Source organism: Hyaena hyaena, unplaced genomic scaffold (assembly GCF_003009895.1).
Source record: "Hyaena hyaena isolate Hyena2069 unplaced genomic scaffold, ASM300989v1 scaffold_547, whole genome shotgun sequence".
Lineage (NCBI taxonomy): Eukaryota > Metazoa > Chordata > Mammalia > Carnivora > Hyaenidae > Hyaena > Hyaena hyaena.
Window position 1 is genome coordinate 177,467 of NW_024081177.1, and position 20,397 is coordinate 197,863.

A 20,397-nucleotide genomic window follows, 5' to 3' on the forward strand; every position below is an offset into this window, starting at 1 on the left:
AATCGGTGTATTTTTTTTTTTGTGGGTTCCCCTATCGGGGCCCCTGGCATGCCGGGCTGGACAGAGGGAGAGGGCCTCGGAGAGCTAAGGAGAGGGGTGGGGGGGCGGGGGACCGCGTTTGAAGTTAGGTCGGGCCAGCTGCTGTTCTCCTTAATAACAAGAGGGGAAAGGAGGGAGGGAGGGAGGAGAGATTGAAAGGAGGAGGGAGGAACGGGAGGGGAGGGAAGGGGAGGAGGAACCGGAGAGGGGAGCGAGGCGAGAGGGAGGAGAGCTAACTGCTCAGCCAGTTTGCGTCACTGCCTCGCAGAGCAGAGACGAGCGAGCAGGGGAGAGCGAGACAAGTTTGAAGGGGAGGGCAGGCAGAGTCAGCAGCCTCCGAGGCTCTCTCTCCCGCCGCCCGTCCCTTCCCTCTCTTCTCCCCCAGCCTCTCTCCCTCTGCCCCATAACTCCTCTTCCAAAAACCCCCTATTTAGCCAAAGGAAGGAGGTAAGGGGAACCCTCTCCCCTCCCCCCTCCCAAAACCCCCCAACTTTTCCAGTCCGGAGAAAGCAGGGGAGCGAGCGGGCACCCGGCTGGCCATGGAGCTGCTGTGCTGCGAGGTGGACCCGGTCCGCAGGGCCGTGCCGGACACCAACCTGCTCTACGATGACCGCGTTTTGCAGAACTTGCTCACCATCGAGGAGCGCTACCTTCCCCAGTGCTCCTACTTCAAATGTGTGCAGAAGGACATCCAGCCCTACATGCGTAGGATGGTGGCCACCTGGATGCTGGAGGTAGGTCTGCAGATAGGACACTTGCGCCCCCCACCCCAGCGCAGGGACCCTAAAACTTGGAGAGGGCAGGCTCCGCGCTCGCCTCCCCGCTCCTGGGCGCGAGGTTACCCCGCGCCCTTGGGCGAGACGCGTGGCTTCATTTCTGTTCCTTGAAGGATGCAGAACTAACTGGGGGAGGGGGAGGGGGGAAGGAAGAGGAAAATCTGGGATAAACGAGGCTGTCCTGGGGCGGGGGTGGGGGAGCATCCCGCGCGCGTGTGCCTGCATGTGGCTGCTGCTTCTTCCCACCCCCATCTCGACCTGTCTTTTGCGAGACCGCCGCTGCTTTCGTTGCAGCGAAGAAGGGAGTAGGAGCGTGAAATCGAGACCCAAAAGTAAAAAAAAAAAAAAGAAAAGAAAAGAAAAACAGCACCCCCAAAGCCAGAGCAAATTCGTTCTAGCCTCAGGTCCCCGCATGTGGTCGCGACTCCGCGTTGGCACTTAAGGGGGGGGGGGAGAAAGAGGGAGGGGGAGGAGGGAGGAGAGAACGGGAGAATTCAGGAGCCCCGGAAGTCGCATTGAAGAAACGTGTGTTTTAGGGGAACCCAAAAGAACCACTTCTTTACCCTTGCTCCAAATCTTTGCCGAGCAAGCCGTGTGCCCACGTATGCACAGCTCTGGACCTGCCGTGGTTTCGCCATGTTGCTTTGCAAACTCCGGTTGGAAAGGCTGGAAAACGTCGCCCGCTCCCCCCTCGCACCCCATTATCCCGGCCACCCCACTTGTAATAGTGCCCTTTTCCCCAACCCCCACCTCACGAAGGTTACTTACAGTTTGGCTTTCCAGTTTCCTCGCTGCGGAGATTTGGGTGGGGTAGGAAGGGGGGAGGAGGTGTGTGCAGGGGGGGGATGTCGGGGCACCCCTGAAGGGGAGGTCAGAGCCCCCCGTGCCTCTCTCTGGCGGCTCCCCGTTCCTCGCCTCTCCCCCAGCTCGTCACCACGGTCCCCAGTTTCTGCCCTTGCGGGCCGCAGCCGGACACTCTGCCGCGGCGCTCACCCCTCCAAGTTTCCCCTCGGGATCCAAAGCCCCAGGGGTCGAGATACAGACCTTTCCGGCACCCGAAACCTCCGTTTCGGGAAGCCTGGATCCTCTTTGGGGTTTTCACGCCAAAAGGGCTTTTCTAGGATATTTCCTCGATTTTTAATTATTTTTTGAAACCGTCTCCCCACGCTCCCGAGTCCAGCCGCCGAGGCTGCGGCTCTTCCTCCTCTCCTCCCTCCCCCTCTCTTCCCCACCTCTCCCCACCCACCCCCCCAATAGCGGCGCCTGGGCCGCAGGGACCCCCCCGGACATTTTTTCCAATTGTCGGGAATGATAGAGCAGAGTCCGCGGATCCGAAAGAGACCAAGAAGAAGACCCTTAGAGCCTCCAGAATATTTTTATTGATTTTTTGAAAAGATGACGAAATCCAAAAAAGAGAGTGTGAGCGAGTTAGAGTGAGCAAAGAAGTCAGTAGCCAAAGGGAGCGTCGCCGAGCCGGCGGCTCCTGCGCGTCTGTTTGCCTCCTGGCTTCGGGTCTTCGAGTCACCCCTTTTTTTTTTCCTTCTTGGGGAATATCCCAGCATGGATGGACTATTCAGATTTACCCCTTTTTCCTCATCTGTATTCTTATCACATAGTCTACTCCCCTCCCCCTCCCCACTCAAAAATGAAATATTTTTGCTCGTTTCCATAGGTTATGCCTTTTCATTTTTTGGGGATCTTTTCCTGACACTATTCCCTCAATCCCCCCAACCCTTCCCCACTCCCATTGTAGGTCTGTGAGGAACAGAAGTGTGAAGAAGAGGTCTTCCCTTTGGCCATGAATTACCTGGACCGCTTCTTGGCTGGGGTCCCAACTCCTAAGACCCATCTGCAGCTCCTGGGTGCCGTCTGCATGTTCCTGGCCTCCAAGCTCAAAGAGACCATCCCTCTGACGGCAGAGAAGTTGTGCATTTACACCGACAACTCCATCAAGCCTCAGGAGCTGCTGGTAATGCCCCACCTTCCTCCTTTTCTCCCTTTCTGCTCTTCCTTCCCTCCTTGCTGTCTCCTGTCCTGATAAGCTTCTCCCCACTGCTCCCTCAAGGAATCCTTAGGATCCCAAGTTACCACACATCGCTGGAATTTTCACATTTAGAGGAGATACTGCTTTTAATAGGAGTTTTTTTTTTGTGTGTTCCTACTGTGTGTCAGGCACCGTGCTAAGCACTGAGGCTACATCCACAAATAAGATCCCCACGACGTTTGTGTTGGTGGAATTCATTAGCACTTGCGTGTGTGTGTGTGTGTGTGTGTGTGTGTGTGTGTAGAGGGGAGACTTGGAACATGGTGACCACATTTTAATTAAATTCCAAATTTTCAACCACTGAATTCCGAGAAAATAGCTCAACTTCTCACATGGTAGGAAGTGTGTTTCCATGATGCGAGGGTGTTACGGTGTGTCTCCTAAGAATCCAGAGTTCAAAGGTAATGTCTTATCTCTCTATAAACTCTCAAGATACCTGCACATAGTAGCTGTTCACTAAATATCAGCACATTGACTTTTGAGCCAAGTCAGAATTTGGCCTTGTATTCGAGGAATCTAAGGCCTGGGTTCCTAGCTCCTCTGGGGGGTGGGGGTGGGGCAGGTGGCCGTGACCTCAGTATGGTGACAGGGGTCCTGTCTCAGGTTTTCTGCCAGCAAACCTTTTCCCCACCCGATCTAACTCATTTTCCCTGCAGCTCATCACGTAAGGTGTCCATGTTGCAGCAGCGTGGAATGGTAGAGTGGCTCCCAGGTCCACCTCCCATGGTCTGCACACTTTTCACTGTTGGGAAAAGCCCCCTCCTCATCGCCCCTCCCCCTCCTTACTGGGAAAGCCTGCACAAAGTCCACAGGGCTAGGGCTCCTTGAACGGAGCTCTTTGTGAGAGACCTTCCTTTCTGGGGCTGTGCTGCCATCTAGTGGCAGACATGTGCAAGGATGGGGGAGGAATTGCGGGGAATGTAGAGAGGGGCATGAATGACTTCACCTTTGAACCGCTGCCAGATTTCAGCTGCTTCTGGTTTGGTCCGGGAGGCCCAGAAAGGTGCTTTCTTCTGGGAGATCTGCTTCCTTTAATAATAGTACAAGACGAGTGGTTTATATTCACATTCCCTTGTAAGAAGAAAGAGCTGGAATTTCAAGCCATCTTAAAAGACACTGGTTGTTTAGTAATTTTATCAGGTTTTTTTTTTTTTTTAAAATACCTGAATCCTCTGAAAAAAAGCCAAGGGAGGGACTATAAAGCACGTAAAGGAAAAATCGTTAGAATTCATCACCAGTTTGTTTTTCTCAATGGGAAACCAGGAAAATAAATCTTCCATTTGGCTCATTTGTTTCAGCGTGATGGGGGGTCATGGTGTTCTTTGGGACACCCCAGTTTTTCCAGGACCAGCCACGCTAATTCATGTTGCTCCACAAACACCCTTCCTTTTTCCCCGTTCCCTGTCTCTTGATCCCACAAGTTGGGATGTACAGGAGTCCTCCAAGTACATAAGAGAAAGCTGAGGCTCTGGGGGGGTAAGCGAATCCCCTCAGATCCCACAGCCGCCTAGTACTACAAGAGTGGGTACTGGGGCTCTGGTTGCTGGTGTAGCAAATAGAAGAGAGCCGGGGGGTTCTTCGGGTGACTGGGGGAGCAAGGTGCACTGGCACGCTGGTCTCTGCCTCTTTCTCCTGAAGATGATTAATGGATAGGCTTATTTTCCCTCTGCACAGATTTTTAGGGTTTCCTTTTTGGCTTGTTTGACATTGAGCCCAGTTCCCCAAATGCATCTCAGTAAGGGAGAGAAGAAGATTTTCACGAGGTAGGCCGATGGCGAGAAGCCCATGAGAGACCAGGTCATACTGTCCCCCCTCAGCGTTTGGACTGAGGGGTTCTGTGACCTTGCTCAAGCATCTTCACTTTGCCCCGATCACCTCCAGCTGCAACATGGGGCTGCTGATCACCGTCCCTGTGGGTCCTCCAGTGGCGATGACAAAGGTCTATAAAACGTGTAGGTGAAAGGGCTGAGTGTCATTTCCCCAAGACTGACGCATTATGTGTCGAGGGGAACATTTTGAAGCCGAGAAAAATGGCACTTATTGGCACCAATTACAAGTAGGCTAATTGGTTGCCAAGGAACCTTATTTTGAGCTTTATCTGTGTGCATCATTTTCCCATGAGGATTAAAAAGACTATTAATCCAGCAATAGAGACCTATACAATAAATTACTACCTAAGGGCCACATTGACTTTGGCAGTGTCTTGTAAGGTCAGCTTTCTGGGTGGGCAGGCAACAGCACTGCCTGGAGGTCCATGTTGGCTGGGGGTGGGGGAGCCGGAAAGGAAAGGAACTAGGAGAAAGAATCTTGGCAACAGCTACCTGGGCTCTTGTTTTTGGTGGAGTCTCACATTCGAGGTAGAAGAGATGCCAGTGATTTCCAGGCTGGGGGTTGGGGGTTGGACAAATGGGGGGGGCGGCACCTCATGATCCAGCAGCATCCTCCTGAGCATCATTAGAACTGGTCCGGACCCCAGCCCCCACTCCCTGACACCAGGTCAGCCTTTGGGTTTTATACTCTTCTCTCCCTCCCTCCCTCCCTCATCAGGAGTGGGAGCTGGTGGTGCTGGGGAAGTTGAAGTGGAACCTGGCAGCTGTCACTCCTCATGACTTCATCGAGCACATCCTTCGCAAGCTGCCCCAGCCCAGCGAGAAGTTGTCTCTGATCCGCAAGCATGCGCAGACCTTCATTGCTCTGTGTGCTACCGGTAGGAGCAGACTGGAGCCGGGGCGGGGGGGGGGGGGGGGGGGGGGGGGGGGGGGGGGGGGGGGGACATAGGCTGAAGAGTCCTTTACGGGGTGGTCAGGGGGAGACCGACTGGGGAACTAACTGGCATGGGCTTAGGGTTTCAGGGGTGGTCCAAAGTAATCTGGAGTACAAGGTTTTCATGCCCAGGCTGTGTGTTCTTTATTATCTGAGCTGGTATATTCTTTTTCTCTACTAAACCCATAAATGGTTTATGAGGACAGGTGTGGTAAGCAAAAAAAAAAAAAAAATAGTGCCTGTTAAACTATTCTTTATGATGTCTAAAGTGCTCTTTGAAGATTATATATACTGCTCTCTGGTTGTGTTTAAATCTTTAATCTTTTGAGGAAAAGGATGCTTGGAGATAAGGCCAAGAGGAAATTTGGGGGGTGGGGGCAAATATAGGTTAAAGGAACACTGTCAAGATAAATACGTTGCCTGCCCTGATAAGCAGTAAGGGAGGACGAAGGAGTTCTCTTTACTGTAGGGCACGGTAGCCGTTCCCGCTGCTGGTTGGGGGAGTGAACCTGGCTGGCTCTCAGCAAGGACTCACCTTCAGAGCACTGAGTTCTGATGCCCTCCCTTTAGGGAGTGCTGCTGTTTTGAAATTGGTTGCAGCCTTTACCAGCAAGTGCAAGTGGCTTTTTCATATTAAAAGCTTTCCGCCCCCCAGGTTGATCGCACAATTGATACATAGTTCATATTGGCCCGTTTGCTTTGTATTTCCCTAATAAACTAGAGACAGTGGTTCATTGACACTGTCTGATTAAACTGAACCTTGGCCAGTTTCTCCCATTGTTTTTCCTTGGTAGTGGCCATGGGAGAGACCCTGGAACCTTAATCATCCAGGGGAGAGACATCATAGGTAAAGAACTGTCTGGGCAGATCTTTTGTTTTGGGGGCAGGGTGGGTGCGGGGGGCGGGGGGGAGCGGCATTGGTGGGGAGTATCCAGAGGGTTCAGCCCAAGTTTGCTGAGAGTTGTTGAAATTTAGAGGTGGGACTCTAGGTTAACTTTTTTCAATGTCTTGTTACATGTTATTTGTAAGTATGTACAGATGGATCACACAATATGCAATAGTGTATATACTCTGTGTTCTCAGTCAAAAGGTCAGGCTTTGCTACTTATCACTGGATGACCTTGACAGGCTCCCTAACCTCTCTGAACCTCAGCTTCTTCGTCTGCAAAACACGCCTGTTGATACATGATCTTACAGCCTTTTCAAGGTGGTTGGGAAAACAAAAATCAGAAAGAGACAATATGCAAAGAGCTACTTTGGGAACCAAGGAATGTGCAAGATAGTGTGTTGTACTCTTGGTGAAAATGCCACCACCAAGAGTCTCCATTTTTAACTGTTTCAACTGCCTTAATTAATCCAGTTCGGCAGGACCCCTTGCCCTCCGCCTTCCCTGGCTTGAATGTAGGGCTCCCAGCCACTCACATTTGATTCTAGGGCATAGATTTTTGTCTCCTCGGTTTTCTGTAGTCCTGCCCTTCCAGATCCAGACCGTGCTCATGGCCATGCTAATGTATCCTGTGCCCCTTTATGAGAGAGTAAGCTGTCCTTCCTGCAGCCCTGAGGGGGCCATTCTTCATAACCCCCATGGATACCTTGCTGCCTTTTAGACACTAGCCATTCTTTTGCTTCCTAGCTTCTCTTGCTGTCTGGCCTGGGGCCCTAGAGGTCAATCCCTCATTGACTTGTCATTTTGTCTCCCAGGCCCGGCTGTCCCTTCTTCTACATTGTCATGATTCACTGTGGGGGAGGGGTCAACCAGTCCTTTTTTTCTCTGGCCCTAGGACAGCTGACCCCCTGACCCCAAGCTCCCCCATTGCCCAGCTGTTAGCCAGAGTTCTGCTTTGACCTTGTCTCTTGACTGACAGATCTTTTGGGGTCTGTCCATCCATTCCTCCATTCTGATCTCTGATTGGGGTAGGGATGGTAGGTGGAATTACCCAGGCATAGGCAGATCCCCAGATTCTGTAAAGGCCCATTCTCTAAAATTAGGGGCCCCACCCCCCACTTCTGGCCTTCTTGCCCAGATCCTTGGGGTGGCTGCCAACTTTGGGGCCAGAATAAGGAGTTGGAACTCGGGCACTGAGGACAGAGGTCCAAGAGTGGCACAGGAAGTCACGAAGACTGCCCTCTGGGGGGAGCCATGAACCAGCTCTGGGCAGGGGGTAAGGAAAGATAGAGGGAATAACTCTAACCAGATGGAAACCACAAGCCAAGTACTAAGCCTTAGGTGTGGGCTGGTCAGAGCAGCGGGGGCTTCTCAGAAGTTTCCTGAGTCGGGAGGATGGATCTGTCTCACAAGGCTTTTCTTTCTTGATCTGTGCCTGAGTCTGTAGGAGAGACCAAGTGACATAGAATCCTCACTATGTGCAGTTTTATACCAGTTGGCCTGACAGTATAAAAGCCCAGATCTGCTTTTCTTGGAGGAAACACCTTCCAGTTTGAGGAGATTCCTCATTTGGGGGCCAGGGTGTGACAGATGGTTGAGTGCCTAGGATTGCCCGGCAAGTAGCAGGCACAGGTAACTGAGAACCAAAGGTAGGTGACCCCGAGAAGGTCCAGGCTGCTCCTGGCACCTCTTGCCTCTTTTCTTGCCCCCCAGTCCTGAATATTCTGCCTTGAAGCTTAAGGGGCACCTGTAGCCAGGGTCTTGCAGGCTTACAGTGGGTCTGGAGGAGACGGTAGCCTCGAGGCTGTGTGGCTAGTTTATGGGATAAGTTGGTTGTGAAAGAGCTGGCAGTAGTTCCTCAGTCTGTGTAGGGAGTGCATGTGTGTGTGTGAAAGGGGAAGAGAGAGCAGAGAGAGGCCTTGGGAAGGGGAGCGAAGCTGCAGGGTTCCTTATGGGCTAGAGGGTAAGATGGTGGCGAGGCAGAGAGATGCCCCCCTCCCCCCTTGCCTCCCTCCCCCTCTTGTCCCCTCCCTACTCAGCTCAAAATGGCTTCTGGCAGGAGAGACTGCCTCCACCTTAATGGTGTTCCTCTCTGGGCCAGTCATGGTCAGTGAAGGCATTGGAGGGAGAAGGAGACCTTCATAACTAACAGCCCCTGGCATTCTCTTTCCTGGAGCTTTTCATCCTGGGGAAGCAGGACTGAGCCCAGGTTGTAGGTCTGATGGTGGAGTCCCCCACGTCTGCAAATGATGAAAGAAGGACCATTTAAGATGACTCAGGATCCCACTCTGGCACTAGAAGATTCTTAATGCATGATCTCACACTCAACAGATGATTCCAGTTAGTCTAGAAAAGCCAATGGTATTGAGTTTGAACTTGGTGTGGGGGTGAGTGGAGGTGCTTAACCTCCCTACCCATGCATGGTACCCTACAACTCCCTCTGTTTGCCTCGGGCCCCACCCCAAGATGCTTTGCTTATTAGCTCTTTGCAGCATGCACTTGAGTAGCCCCACCCAAGGCTCCCCACCCCAAAGCCCAAGCCTCGGAGCCCCAGTGACGATGATAACCGTTGTGTTTCCAGTCTTCCTTGGCTTTACCTAAAGGTGTTTCATGACCTTCTATCATGAGGTAGAATGATAGCCGGGGCCCAGAGAGGGTAGGTGGGTTGGCCGCGTATCCCAAAAAGGAGGTTTGTCCTGGCCGGTTGCCAGGTGGGAAGAATTTGAGCCACCTTCCTGTCTCTGCTGCCCCCACAGCTGACAGGGTGTGGAGCTGAGGGGAAGTGGTGTGTTCAACCGGTAGTGTCAGTTCTTCTGCACTTGCCCCCCGTGGGGACTGGCAGTGTGACAGGGTTATCTCACTTCCCTTCTGGCTGGAAAATGAATGAGGAGCAGGCTGCTTGCTCTTCTCCAGCCATCTCCTCTCTTCCTCTCGCCACCTAGGCCTTTGGAGTTATATTAGCATTCGACGTCACCATGGTCCTTCCCCATTAGGACAGGGTGTGCTGAACCTATTCCAGGGGTGGTAGGTGAGGTGTGTGCTGTGTGCTGTGACCAACTGCTGGCCAATGAGCATCTGGGATCCTGGCTTTTTTACCTTCCACCTTGCTTCAGGTTGGAAGAAGGGGGAGATGGGGGAAATGGGTAACTGGGGCTTCCTTGTTGGTCTTCAGCCTGAGACCAAGTATCTCCCGCCCCCTAGTGGTGATCAGAAGCAAGGCAGTCGCTCCTCTACTTCAAGGCCTCCACAGCGTAGCCAAAACAGTCTGTGCTAAACTTACATGCAGGCCATCTAATCTGTGGTTTTAGATCTGTGTGCTCACAACTCTTTCTTCAGTGAAATTTTACCAAGACCGGCAGATACCAAGTTGATGAATATGGAGCCCTCTCTGCCCTTGCCCAGGTTAAGGAGCCCAGTGGGACCCCCAGGATGCCTCTGGTGGTCTTGGAAGTTAAGTACAGGCCACACAGCTCACTGGTGCCATGGCTAGAATGTAGCTCTCTGACTCCTGAGCCAGGGCTTGCTTTGGGGGGGCTTTCCTTCCACTTCTGATAGGAAAATCACCCTGTGTTCCTTAGTGGGATGTGGGAGGCGTGGCCTTGAGGACCTATTCACATTCTGGTAAGTTATAAAGAGTACTGGGACCACAGTCTAGAGGTCCCGACCTTAACCCTAGGCCCAGCTCTGGACATTAGACAAGTCATTTAACCTCTCAAGCATTCATTGGTTCACTTGTAAAAGGAAGTGTTTTGAAACAGATGAGTTTTACGGTTTTATTAATACCTCACCACTACTGTTGCATGGATGAGTAAGCAACCAGTAGAGGTGGGGTTCCCCCAAGGTGTGCCTCTTGCTTTCACCCCTCCCCTCCCTGGGGGAGGGGGACGTCATGTTAGAGGCTTCCGGTATGTGGGCATTGCTCCTTGGCTCTGGTCAAACTGCCGCTGAGTGGATATGGGGCACACTGGGGAGCACTTTGCCAGCTTCTATCTTCGTTCATCATATGGGGACCTCAGTTTCTTCCTCTCCTGGCAAACCAGCATGAGGCTTTGGGGATGCGATGAGGTCATTTCTGGGACACACAGCACAAGTGACAGAGGAAGGATTCTCCAGGTGGCACAGAGCCCCCCTTCTTGGTGGTCTTGGCGCGGTTGGCCTGCTGTCCACATCCACCTGTCGCCCAGGGTGCTGGACACCTTTCTCCTCATCCCTGCCGATGCTAAACAGAATGTCCAACAGTCAGAATTCCACTTCACAGTCCCATTGGAGGTTCCTGTGGTCAGAATGGTAGTGGTGATGACACTGATTGCTTACCATGAGCCAAGCACGGTGCTTTTATAAACCATGGATTATTTTAGTTCAGTCCTCAGAACAACCCTTTGAGGTGGGTATCATTCTCCTAATTTGCTAGTGAGAAAATGGGGGCTCAGAGAGCTCAGGTAACTTGCCCATCTTCACATGGCTGGTGGGGGTGGTAGGTCATCAGCCTCCACATTCTCCATCTTCCAGTTCTTGCAGCTGCTTGACCCAAATCCTTCCCATGCCGTCAGAGACTGTTCTCCTAAGTGTCTTCATGCTCCAGTCCCCTTGAGCATCCCCTTTCTTTGAGAAGCTTTTTTTAAATAAGTTACCCATGTAGTATGTACTTAGCCATTTAGAAGGCAACGTGGTATATTATATTACTATGCTTTTCAACTGGGGGCAGGGGGTTAATCCATGCTGCCTGGAACGGGGAGGAACACTTTGTGATAGCTTTGTCGGAATGGATCACTGATGAATGAATTGCCTCTCACTCTGCTGCAGAGGAAGGCGGGCGGCGGGGGTGGGGGGGCGGGTTAGGCTCAGGACATTACCTCTTACCTTTTCGGGTGGGCAACTGAGGGTAGAGAGAGACTCTCACCCCTGAATATGCCTTCTGCACCAAGATACAGCCTGTTGGTAGTTTTGACCAAGAGATGTAGAGATTTCTAAGAGATTTTTACTTGGTATTTTCTTTTTGCTAAAATAGAATAATGTTAAGAAAAAGTATTACAGAATTGCTTAACATCACTTCCTTCGAATAGTGGGAAAGTTTACAAATGTTTGCTGTGAATCCTTTGACTTCAACCACACCGTATACGTATATGTACTTTTTATTTAGATGTTTCTGGGTGGCTATACTCTTGGTCACAGCATGCATCCATGATGTTTGATTTTGTCTGCCCAGCCCCCTGCCCGAGTGGATATGGTGAACACTTTTCAAGCCAAAGTTGGAGGTTTCCAGGAGAGGCTGAATGGGCTGGGTGAAACTTTCCATAGTTGAGTGTGGAGGTTAGCTAACTAGAGCTAGTATGAGGACATAACCCTTTAGATGTTTTATTCTGGTGTTTCTTCCCTCTGCTGTTTCCCCTACCAGCAGAGAGGGGGTGTCCCTGAGCCTGGTCCTGGGGCAGCCCCTGATGCCATGCGGAACTAGCCCTGGTTTCTGTGGAGAGAGATGCCTCGTGACTCTTGGCTGATGGAAGCTATGCTCTGTTCTATTGATTCTTGCTTGTTCTTTTCTCGGGGGTGGTTCTTCTAGATCCTTAAGGAAGAGCCAAGTAGAGCTGGAAGGCACCTGGAAGATGAGCCAGCCTACTGTCTCCCAAATTTTTGACCTAAGCTGTGAAGAAAGAAAATACATTTTATAACACAACTCAGGATGTACATAATAAACGTACATCAGACCGATACAAAAGTTTCTCAAGAGGATATTTACTCTTACTACATGATTACTTCCTGATACTTTCTATCCTGTTCTGTTCCGTTAAACAGCAACAAAAACAAGCCACAAATGGGGTTCATGACCCAACAATGAGCCGAAACTGGAAGTCAAAAAACACTGATCTAACCCCAGCCTTTATTAGACAAATGGAATGCCAGGGGCTGGAGGAGGAAGTAACTCACCCAAGGTCCCACAGTCTGGATCTGGTTTTTAGTTGTAATGTCACCTCCTTTTGACTTACCCCAGAGGAGAGCTGGGTAGGTGCTCAGGGATCTAGAGGGAGACCCTGGTTTACCACTGTGGCTGGCCCAGTTTCAGGCCGCTCTTCTCTTGCCGCGGGAGCACTCCCCAGTCTGAGCTGCTGAGAGGTAGCTGTGTTCTTATCCTGGGTGCTCCCCAGTTCCGGGAGGCAGGGGCCCCATATCCCTAGGAGGATGCCCTTGAGCATTTTTCTAGCAAAACAAGAAGGGAGGTACGGTCCTTCTCGTAACCTTAGCACCTGCTGGACCGTAGGACCACGCTGTAAACACCCCCTGGCTTCCAGAAGTTAATTAGTTTGCTAAAATTGGGAGTCGGTTTTGCGTGCAGCAGGGCAACCAAAGACAGGCATGTATGAGGTGTGCTTCCTGATCTGAGGGCTGGGACACAGGAAAGGGAGGGCCAGGGACATGCTCCTGACCTTCCCTGCCAGATGCTCCCACCCAGGGCCTTTGTGGGCCCAAGGCCATGGGCTGGCTGCCTCCTCTGTATTATGAATGTCACAGGGGGAAGCTAACGAGGTTATTGGGCAGAGAAACACTCCTGTGAGCCCATGTGGAAGAGACCTACAGCAGAGCAGGAGGCAGGGAGGCCAACTTTGGCACCATCCGTGGGGCTAGAGCAGGAACTGAACGGGCTAGTGGACAGCAGGCTTTGGGCAGAACGCTGTAATCTACGTCCCTCAAGAAGCAGAAATGGTGAGCGAGCTAGAGGAAGAAAGCCAAGGGGAAAGACAGACTGACAGGCAGCCAGGCTCGCTCTGTTCATGGGAATCTGCCAAGATGGGAGGTGTGTGTGTGGCTCAGTGCTCCAGCAGTGTTTCTGAGAACACCACCAACTCGATGCTGGACAATGGGGTCACCTATAAAAATGCTTTTATGGAATATGCTGTTGTAATCGGGCATTTACTGGAAAGGGGAAAATATTAGGTTGAACTTTTCTTATATCCCAACTTAATGTTTATGCTGTAATTAGAAGTGTGACCCGTGGCCCCTTTCCGTCCCTCTGTCCCACCCCCCTTCTTGCACCGCTACATATAGTAAACTCTCTGGATTGATGCAGACCCAGAGGTAGCACACTGTGGAGGGGTTGCTCTACTCCAGGACTGACTACAGTGAGTAATGGAAGAAACCTCTTTCACATAGCAACATAAGGCACAGGAATGGGCAGTTTAAGGTCTCAGAAGTCTGCCCTTTTACACCCACAACATTAGGCAATTGTGCGCACCTTATGTGGTGGATGTGTGGATTAGTTGGGACATAACCTGGAAGGGACTGCACACGTGGGTAGTTAGCAGTTAGTAGCAGCAACAACAGGAATAAGAGGCACGGGTGTCCTTATCTCCCCCTGAGGGCTGAGCAGTGGCTGATCTCAGTCCCCCAGACTGAGAACCTGTGGGAGCACTCGAAGGAAATAGAGGAGGTGTTTGGTCTCCCACGCTGAGCCGTCACAGGAGCCTCCCCTCTGTTTGCTTGTGGAGAAATGGAAGTGGATGAGGGTTTGAGCTCCTCGAATTGATCTTCCTGTTGTTCGTCTCTTTAGCAAACCACTCTTTCTCCAGCAAGAAAATGTGATCTTTGGGCCCAAGAGCCATAATATGTAAACCAAGTCATCCCTCTGATGCAGTGGTTAATATTGGGTGCCTGCTTTTTCTCCGAATGTTCTGAGGGCCCTTGGCATTGGGTTAGAAGTTGGGGATTGTGTAAAACTTGGCCCTCATCACCCATCCCCTGCATTACTGCCTCTCTCACTTCCTTTTTCCCTTTTTTCAAATAAAATCATCTGTTGTTTTGTTATGGGCCACATTAATCCCTGTTGACTATCCACAGAATATGGCAAGATCACATCAGGATTATTGTTCATAAAGTTTTACCTGCTTATACTTTCCCCGCATTTCAGTGTCTCCATCACCTGGTCTGTCTCACTTACGGCACACGAGTTCCCTGTCTGGACTTATCTCAGACCTCCCTGCTCTGTTCCTTTCATGACCCCCAGAGGAGACTGTGTCTCACTCACTTTCCTGCCCCTTGCACCATGCTAAGCCCTCACAGGACTGTGGACTGAGGGACTGGAGGACCTGAGTCCTCTGAGACTCCACTGTGTGCTCAGATAGGCTCTCTACCTTCCCTGCCTTGGTCTCCCCATTTTAGCTCTGGACCCATGACAGTGATGGCAAATAAATAAAGGGTGTCTTGTGAAGGAAGACTCAGGAGACGATGTGTCTGTAGCGTAAGGGGTCACCTGTGCAGCTGACCTGTCACCATCCTATTTCTGACTGTCTTCAGGCTGGGGAGCCCCTGGATCCAGATTGTTCCTGTGCCTTGACCTTCTGCCTCTTGTCCTCACAGACTTTAAGTTCGCCATGTATCCGCCATCGATGATTGCAACTGGAAGTGTGGGAGCCGCCATCTGTGGGCTCCAGCAGGATGAGGAAGTGAGCTCGCTCACTGGTGACGCCCTGGTAGATCTGCTGGCCAAGATCACCAACACGGATGTGGTAGGTGGACACCGTCGTCTTGGTTAAAACCAGCTATCTCTTTCCTCAGCTCAGGGAAAGAGACAGTTGGCTTGATGATGATGATGTGTTGGAGATTTTTTTTTTTTTTTTTTTTGGTGGTGGAGGTTTCTGTTTTCCAAGATCAACATCCAAGGTAGTACACGATTTATTAGAGGAGGTTTCCTCTTAAGATTTTGAAAGCCTTTGTGCCACAAAATAGAGAAAAGAACCTACCAAGCAGATACAAGGTGAGATGAGGGCTGTTTACTAATTTTTCTTAATGGTGTGGGCTTCCCCGTGGGTCTGAATTGTTGCTTCATTTCCATTTATGTACATGTCCTCAGGCTGCCTCTCCCCCACAGCGTCATGCTCTCTTACACCCACTCAGGCGGAGATGCAGCGTGGAGAGGGGACTAGAGCCTGACTGCTGCACGGGGGCGGTGGGGATCTAAGAGGTGCCCCACCTCGAGATCGGTGTCTGGCCTTGACCCACCTCTCAACCCCACCCGCCTCTCACTTCCCTTTTATTTAATGTGGTAATGGATTAAAAACGACTTCTAAAAGAGTAAAGAGCCATCGTAATTCAAAGAACTATTATTAGCTATAGATTTTTCCATCCGTGTGCCCCACGGACTGCCCAGAGGCTGCAGTTCTGCTTGCCCGAATTTGAACCTCTTTAGAAGAAAGGTCTTGAGAGACCAGGGTCAAGTGAGGCTCTGATTCAGCTGGGAGGAAATTGCAATCCTTAGAAGGTCCGAGCCGGGGTGGTTCTGAGAGGTCAGCAAGGCAGTTCCTGCATCTTCCAGTGGGGGCTTTTTCCATGGGAGGTGCGGAGGGCCGAAGGAAGCAGCTGGGCAAGGAGGAGGGCACTGGCAGAGCCGGGGCTGGAACCGGGAACTCCGCGTCCCCGCCTGGGAACTTTGCACTCCACCCTTGTAGCCCCCGAAGCTTTGTTTGAGAAAGGCCTCTGCTCCAAACCAACTCAGAGAGGCCTGTCGGCTCAGAGGCCCTCGAGAGTCAACATGAAGAGGCTTCATGACGCCCCCTCTGGATGCTCTCGGGAGATTCAGAATGCCGGCTGGGGGAGTGTGTTGAATTAAGAGACAGTGTGGTTTGCGGGCCTGTGGCTGATGCCCCTTTGGGGATGCTGAGCAGAAGATGGAAGCTCAGAGAGCGTGAGGCTGCAGCTTGCTGGCTTTCTTACCTACCCGTCTGTATTTTGCTTTGGCCTTTATCACCATCTCGAGGAAGTAGTGCAGGGAGGTGTTTAAGGGCCTCAGGGAACCCAGGGGCCTATTCTGAAGCAATTCTTAGGCTTTTAAAATTCTAGGTCCAAAACAGAGGCTTTTAAAAACATGGTTTACAAAATGTAAAGATTGAAAAGACCCCCCTCCAGTGCAGCCTCGTGTGCAGAATGCTTTTCTAATCCTCCAGAGGCAAATCTTGGACAGGACCTAACATTTATAGAAATGATAAGCTTCCTTCCTTTTCTGAGTATCTCATTAAGGCTGCCTTACAAAAAGGAGTCCCGAGCAGCAAGCGGGTTAAGACAAGCCCTTCCTTGACCCCCAGAGACAGAAGTGTCCGTGACAACAGTTTGACCCCCAGACACTGTAACCTCTTTCAGATATTTATAGACCTGCTCTAATTGGCCAGTTGCCCCACTGGTCCTCCAGCTTCTGCACACGTCCCTTTGTCACCCCTTACTGGTTTCAGATGGATAGAGGTCACTCCTGAGGTGCCACTGAGTCTCTCCCGCTGCTTTTCAAGACCGCAAACCAGTTTCTCATGGTAAACTGGAGAAAGTGCTTGCCCCTTTCAGATACTATGTAGCCAGGCCATCCAAGTTACCTGTCAGACTGGGTTAAATGGATACAAACCCGCTTGGAGGTCTCTTAGAAATCCCAGCGATTGCACTGGAGGTGCAGGCGCATGCCACATTCTTACCAGTGGGCCCTCGGTTAAATATTTTAATATTAAAACCCAAGGATCGGGGCTCCTGGGTGGCTTCGTTGGTTAAGCTTCCGACTTTGGCTGATGTCATGATCTCACAGCTCCTGAGTTCAAGCCCTGCATCAGGGTCTCTGCTGTCAGCACAGAGCTAGCTTTGGATCCTCCGCCCCTCACCCACTAGCACTCTCTCTTTCCCTCTCTCTCTCGAAAATAAAATTAAACTTAAATAATAATAATAGATAAAATAAAAATTAAAAACAAAATAACCAACCCCCCCGCCCCCCCCAACCAAGCATGAGCAGAGGAGAATGTACAATCCATAGCACTTTCTCAGTTCACAGCTTGAGACCTCCATGAGTTCTGCTGGGTCTGTCCTCTGAAGCGCTGAGGCTCCGAGTGAAGGAAGATAAACGGACTGGATTTAGAAAGCATTAGCGTTTGGAGGGAGGCAAGTTTTGCTTCCTGAGCTCCTTTACCATTTCATGAGTCAAGAAGTGGGGTGTTTCAAGCACTTAACTCTCCATTCATTTCTGGGAGTGTTTATTAAAGGCTCACTTGCATTATGAGCAAGGCCTGGATGGAACCGAGGTAGAAATGGGGGCAGCCAGGTCGTGCATGGAGAATAAGAGATAATGTTCCTGGCCTGAAGGAACTTAGCGATCATATGGCAAATCAAGAGTGAAACATGCAAAATCCTAGCAAATTAAGATCATAAGGAAATGAATGCTAAAGTGTTAACTCTAAATGCAGTAGGAAATCACCCCAGAGGAAGGAGCTCACTAGGCCTAATGTAAAACACAGGCCTCCTGGCAGAGTCCACTTGGCGACAGAAAATGTCCTTGGAACGGAGAAACAAAATGTGGTATGTATTCTCCTTAGGTGTGTTCTTCTTAGTGAGTGCAGTGGAGTATTAGTCAACCTTACAAAGGAAGTGAAATTCCGACACAGGCTACAACATGGATGAGCCTTGGAAACATGCTCAGTGAAGTAAGCCAGACCCAAAAAGACAAAAATCTGTGAGTCCACTTCTATGCGATACCCAGGGTAGTCAAGTTCACAGAGACCGAAAGTAAAATAGAGGTTACCAGGGCCCCAGGGGGAGGGAGGAAGAAGAGGTTATTTAATGGGTATGGAGTTTCACTTTGGGATGATGAGAAAGTTCTGGAAATGGAGAGTGGAGGTGGTTGCACAGCAAAGTGAACATACTAAATGCTACTGCATACCCGAAATCGATTCCGATGGTAACTGTTACACGTTCAGCTTATTTTGCCACAATTAAAACACACACATGCGCACGCGCACACAGTGCTCTCAGATCCACACTGTGAGATGCCCACAGGTTTGTGTTGATTGAGCTCTCCCACGGAGAAGTCAGGTACACAGCACCACGTCTTGCTACACGGGCTCCGGTGAGATAGGACAGACAAGAATCAGGAAATGTGACCTGTCACCCTGGAGTCCGCGCAGTTGTGCGCTCGCCCCGTGCACCTTGTTGTTTGTGACGTCTTCAAGTTTATGGTGTTCTCCGTCCATGCGTTGTCAGGGATCCGACTGCTGAGAGTGCATCCGAGACAGCCAGGCAGGCTTCTCTGCCTCCCTGGCTGGTGGCAGAGAGCTCCGATAGCAGGGACCCGTGCGGCTCTGAGAAAGTTGCTCTTTGTTGCTCCCTCTGGTTGCCAAAATAAACCGGAACGCTTCATTCCAAAGAGAAAGCTGAGTGAGAAGCCTGACAGTTTTACAGGGAATAAAAGTCTCAGAGGGTGGTATATTTTAAGTACTTTTTCCTTCCAGTCATAAGTGTTGCTAAAAACAGACGCCAGCCAGCGAGGCAGGGCTGGCTTTGGGGGAATGTCGACCGGGCCTTCCGTTGCCAGGGGTGAGTTCGAGAGGAGGGACCGAGCGTCCTGCTTCCCCGGTGAACCTTTCCCGGCTTCGCCCAGCAGACTTCGGGCTCCTCTTCCGTCCCCTCCGCGCTCCGCTCGTACTTTGTGCCAGCGTTTATCTCTCTGTTCACTTGTCTATAGAGCCTCTTGAACAGGACCCAACTTTTACTGCGCTCTTTATCCAGAGCCCCTGGCAGAGTCTTGGGAATGATGCTGAAGAGAGGGAGGGAAGCAGGAAGGAAGGAACGGCGGACAAAGGCCAGGCAGATGGGCTTCGAGTGGGTTCCTAATTCTTTGGTCTCCCCAGGTCTTTTGGAAAGCCCGAGATTTCTCAGCACTAATTATATGTCAGGGTCCTGAGCAAATCACGTCACCTTCGCGTGACATGATTTTTACAAATTGCCTAATAGAAAGAGCAGAGCTTGGGCTCCCAGGCCATAATGATGCTGTGAAGCTATCCAGAGAGCTTTAACAGAATAAGACCTAGAGGCTAGTCACCTGGTCATTAAGGCCATCCTTTTCTACCTGGGTTACAGTGAAACTCTGTCGCATTCTTAAGTATCACCCTGAGAAGATTCTAGAACATCCCTTGCTCAGGGTCATCCTGGAATGTTAGGATCTTGGTTGTCAGTGAGCTATTAAAAACCCATCAGCTATGCCGTGGAAGAAGTCTCAGTTTTGGCTACGTGCTCTTCACAGGGTCCTCAGCATCGTCTTTTTGTTTTCCTTAGTGAGAGGCACCTACCCCTCCACAGCACACCTCCTAAAGGCCCCTGTATGACTGGGGCTCTGCAGACTTGACAGGGCCTGTGTTCAAGAACCCTGTGAAGAGTGGCTGGAGGGGAGGCTGGGGTTTGGGAGGGGGACGGGATAGAAGTGGAGACTGATGTTTCCCTCTCCTGCTTTATTTTTTTCTGCGGGCCTTATTTGGTATGCAAGGAAATAGCCAAACAGCCTGTGAAGAAAGGAAGAATGAGATAGTTTCCTAAGTTGTCTCTGCCTGAGTTGGCCGCGGGTCTGGGGCTCATTCAGCCCTTTGTCCCCCTGTTGAGTGCAGTGCGTGTGTGGTGACAATGGAGTGATGCAGTTACACTGAGGGCTAATGCTAGGAGTTCCGTCAGCCCATTCATGGAGGCTGAGGAGGGTGCAGGGCGCAGAGCCCGAGCCAGCAAGCAGAGGAAGTCGGAGGCCCGTGTAACGAGCCGGAGATCACAAACACTGCTGTCAGGGCTCCGGGGCTGGAGGGGGGCGGGGGGGCGGAGGGTGCAGGGCCAAAGGAGGGGGCCTATCATCATCGAAGTTGGAGGTTTGCCCGACCTCCAGCACTGTGGAGTGCCACCTGTCCGGGCTGACAGACGAGCATTATGGCTTTCCTTTTAATCAGCTTAATTTGGGGCATCTTAACACAATGACTGGAGCTTTCGGAGGCTGCCGGAAAGCAGAGGTCCTCGGAGCCACCGCACTTTGCATGCACGTAGCATCTTTTCACTGGAGGCTCTGTTGGTTCCCCCCCCCCCCACCGTGTCCCCCTCCTCCTTGGCCACTTGGGCTGTGA

The 20,397-nt window shown here is 51.2% G+C and overlaps 1 protein-coding gene across 1 annotated transcript in view; it reads left to right on the top strand.

Moving 5' to 3' along the window:
* The first annotated feature begins 302 nt into the window (after window positions 1–302).
* CCND2 (cyclin D2) overlaps window positions 303–20,397 on the top strand; it is a 30,200-nt gene continuing 10,105 nt past the window's right edge. Inside the window, exons 1-4 of the mRNA XM_039255756.1 lie at window positions 303–773; window positions 2,569–2,784; window positions 5,407–5,566; window positions 14,858–15,006. Of these exons, the coding sequence (XP_039111687.1) occupies window positions 579–773; window positions 2,569–2,784; window positions 5,407–5,566; window positions 14,858–15,006 (720 nt within the window). The 5' untranslated portion in view covers window positions 303–578. The remainder of the gene's footprint in view (window positions 774–2,568; window positions 2,785–5,406; window positions 5,567–14,857; window positions 15,007–20,397) is intronic.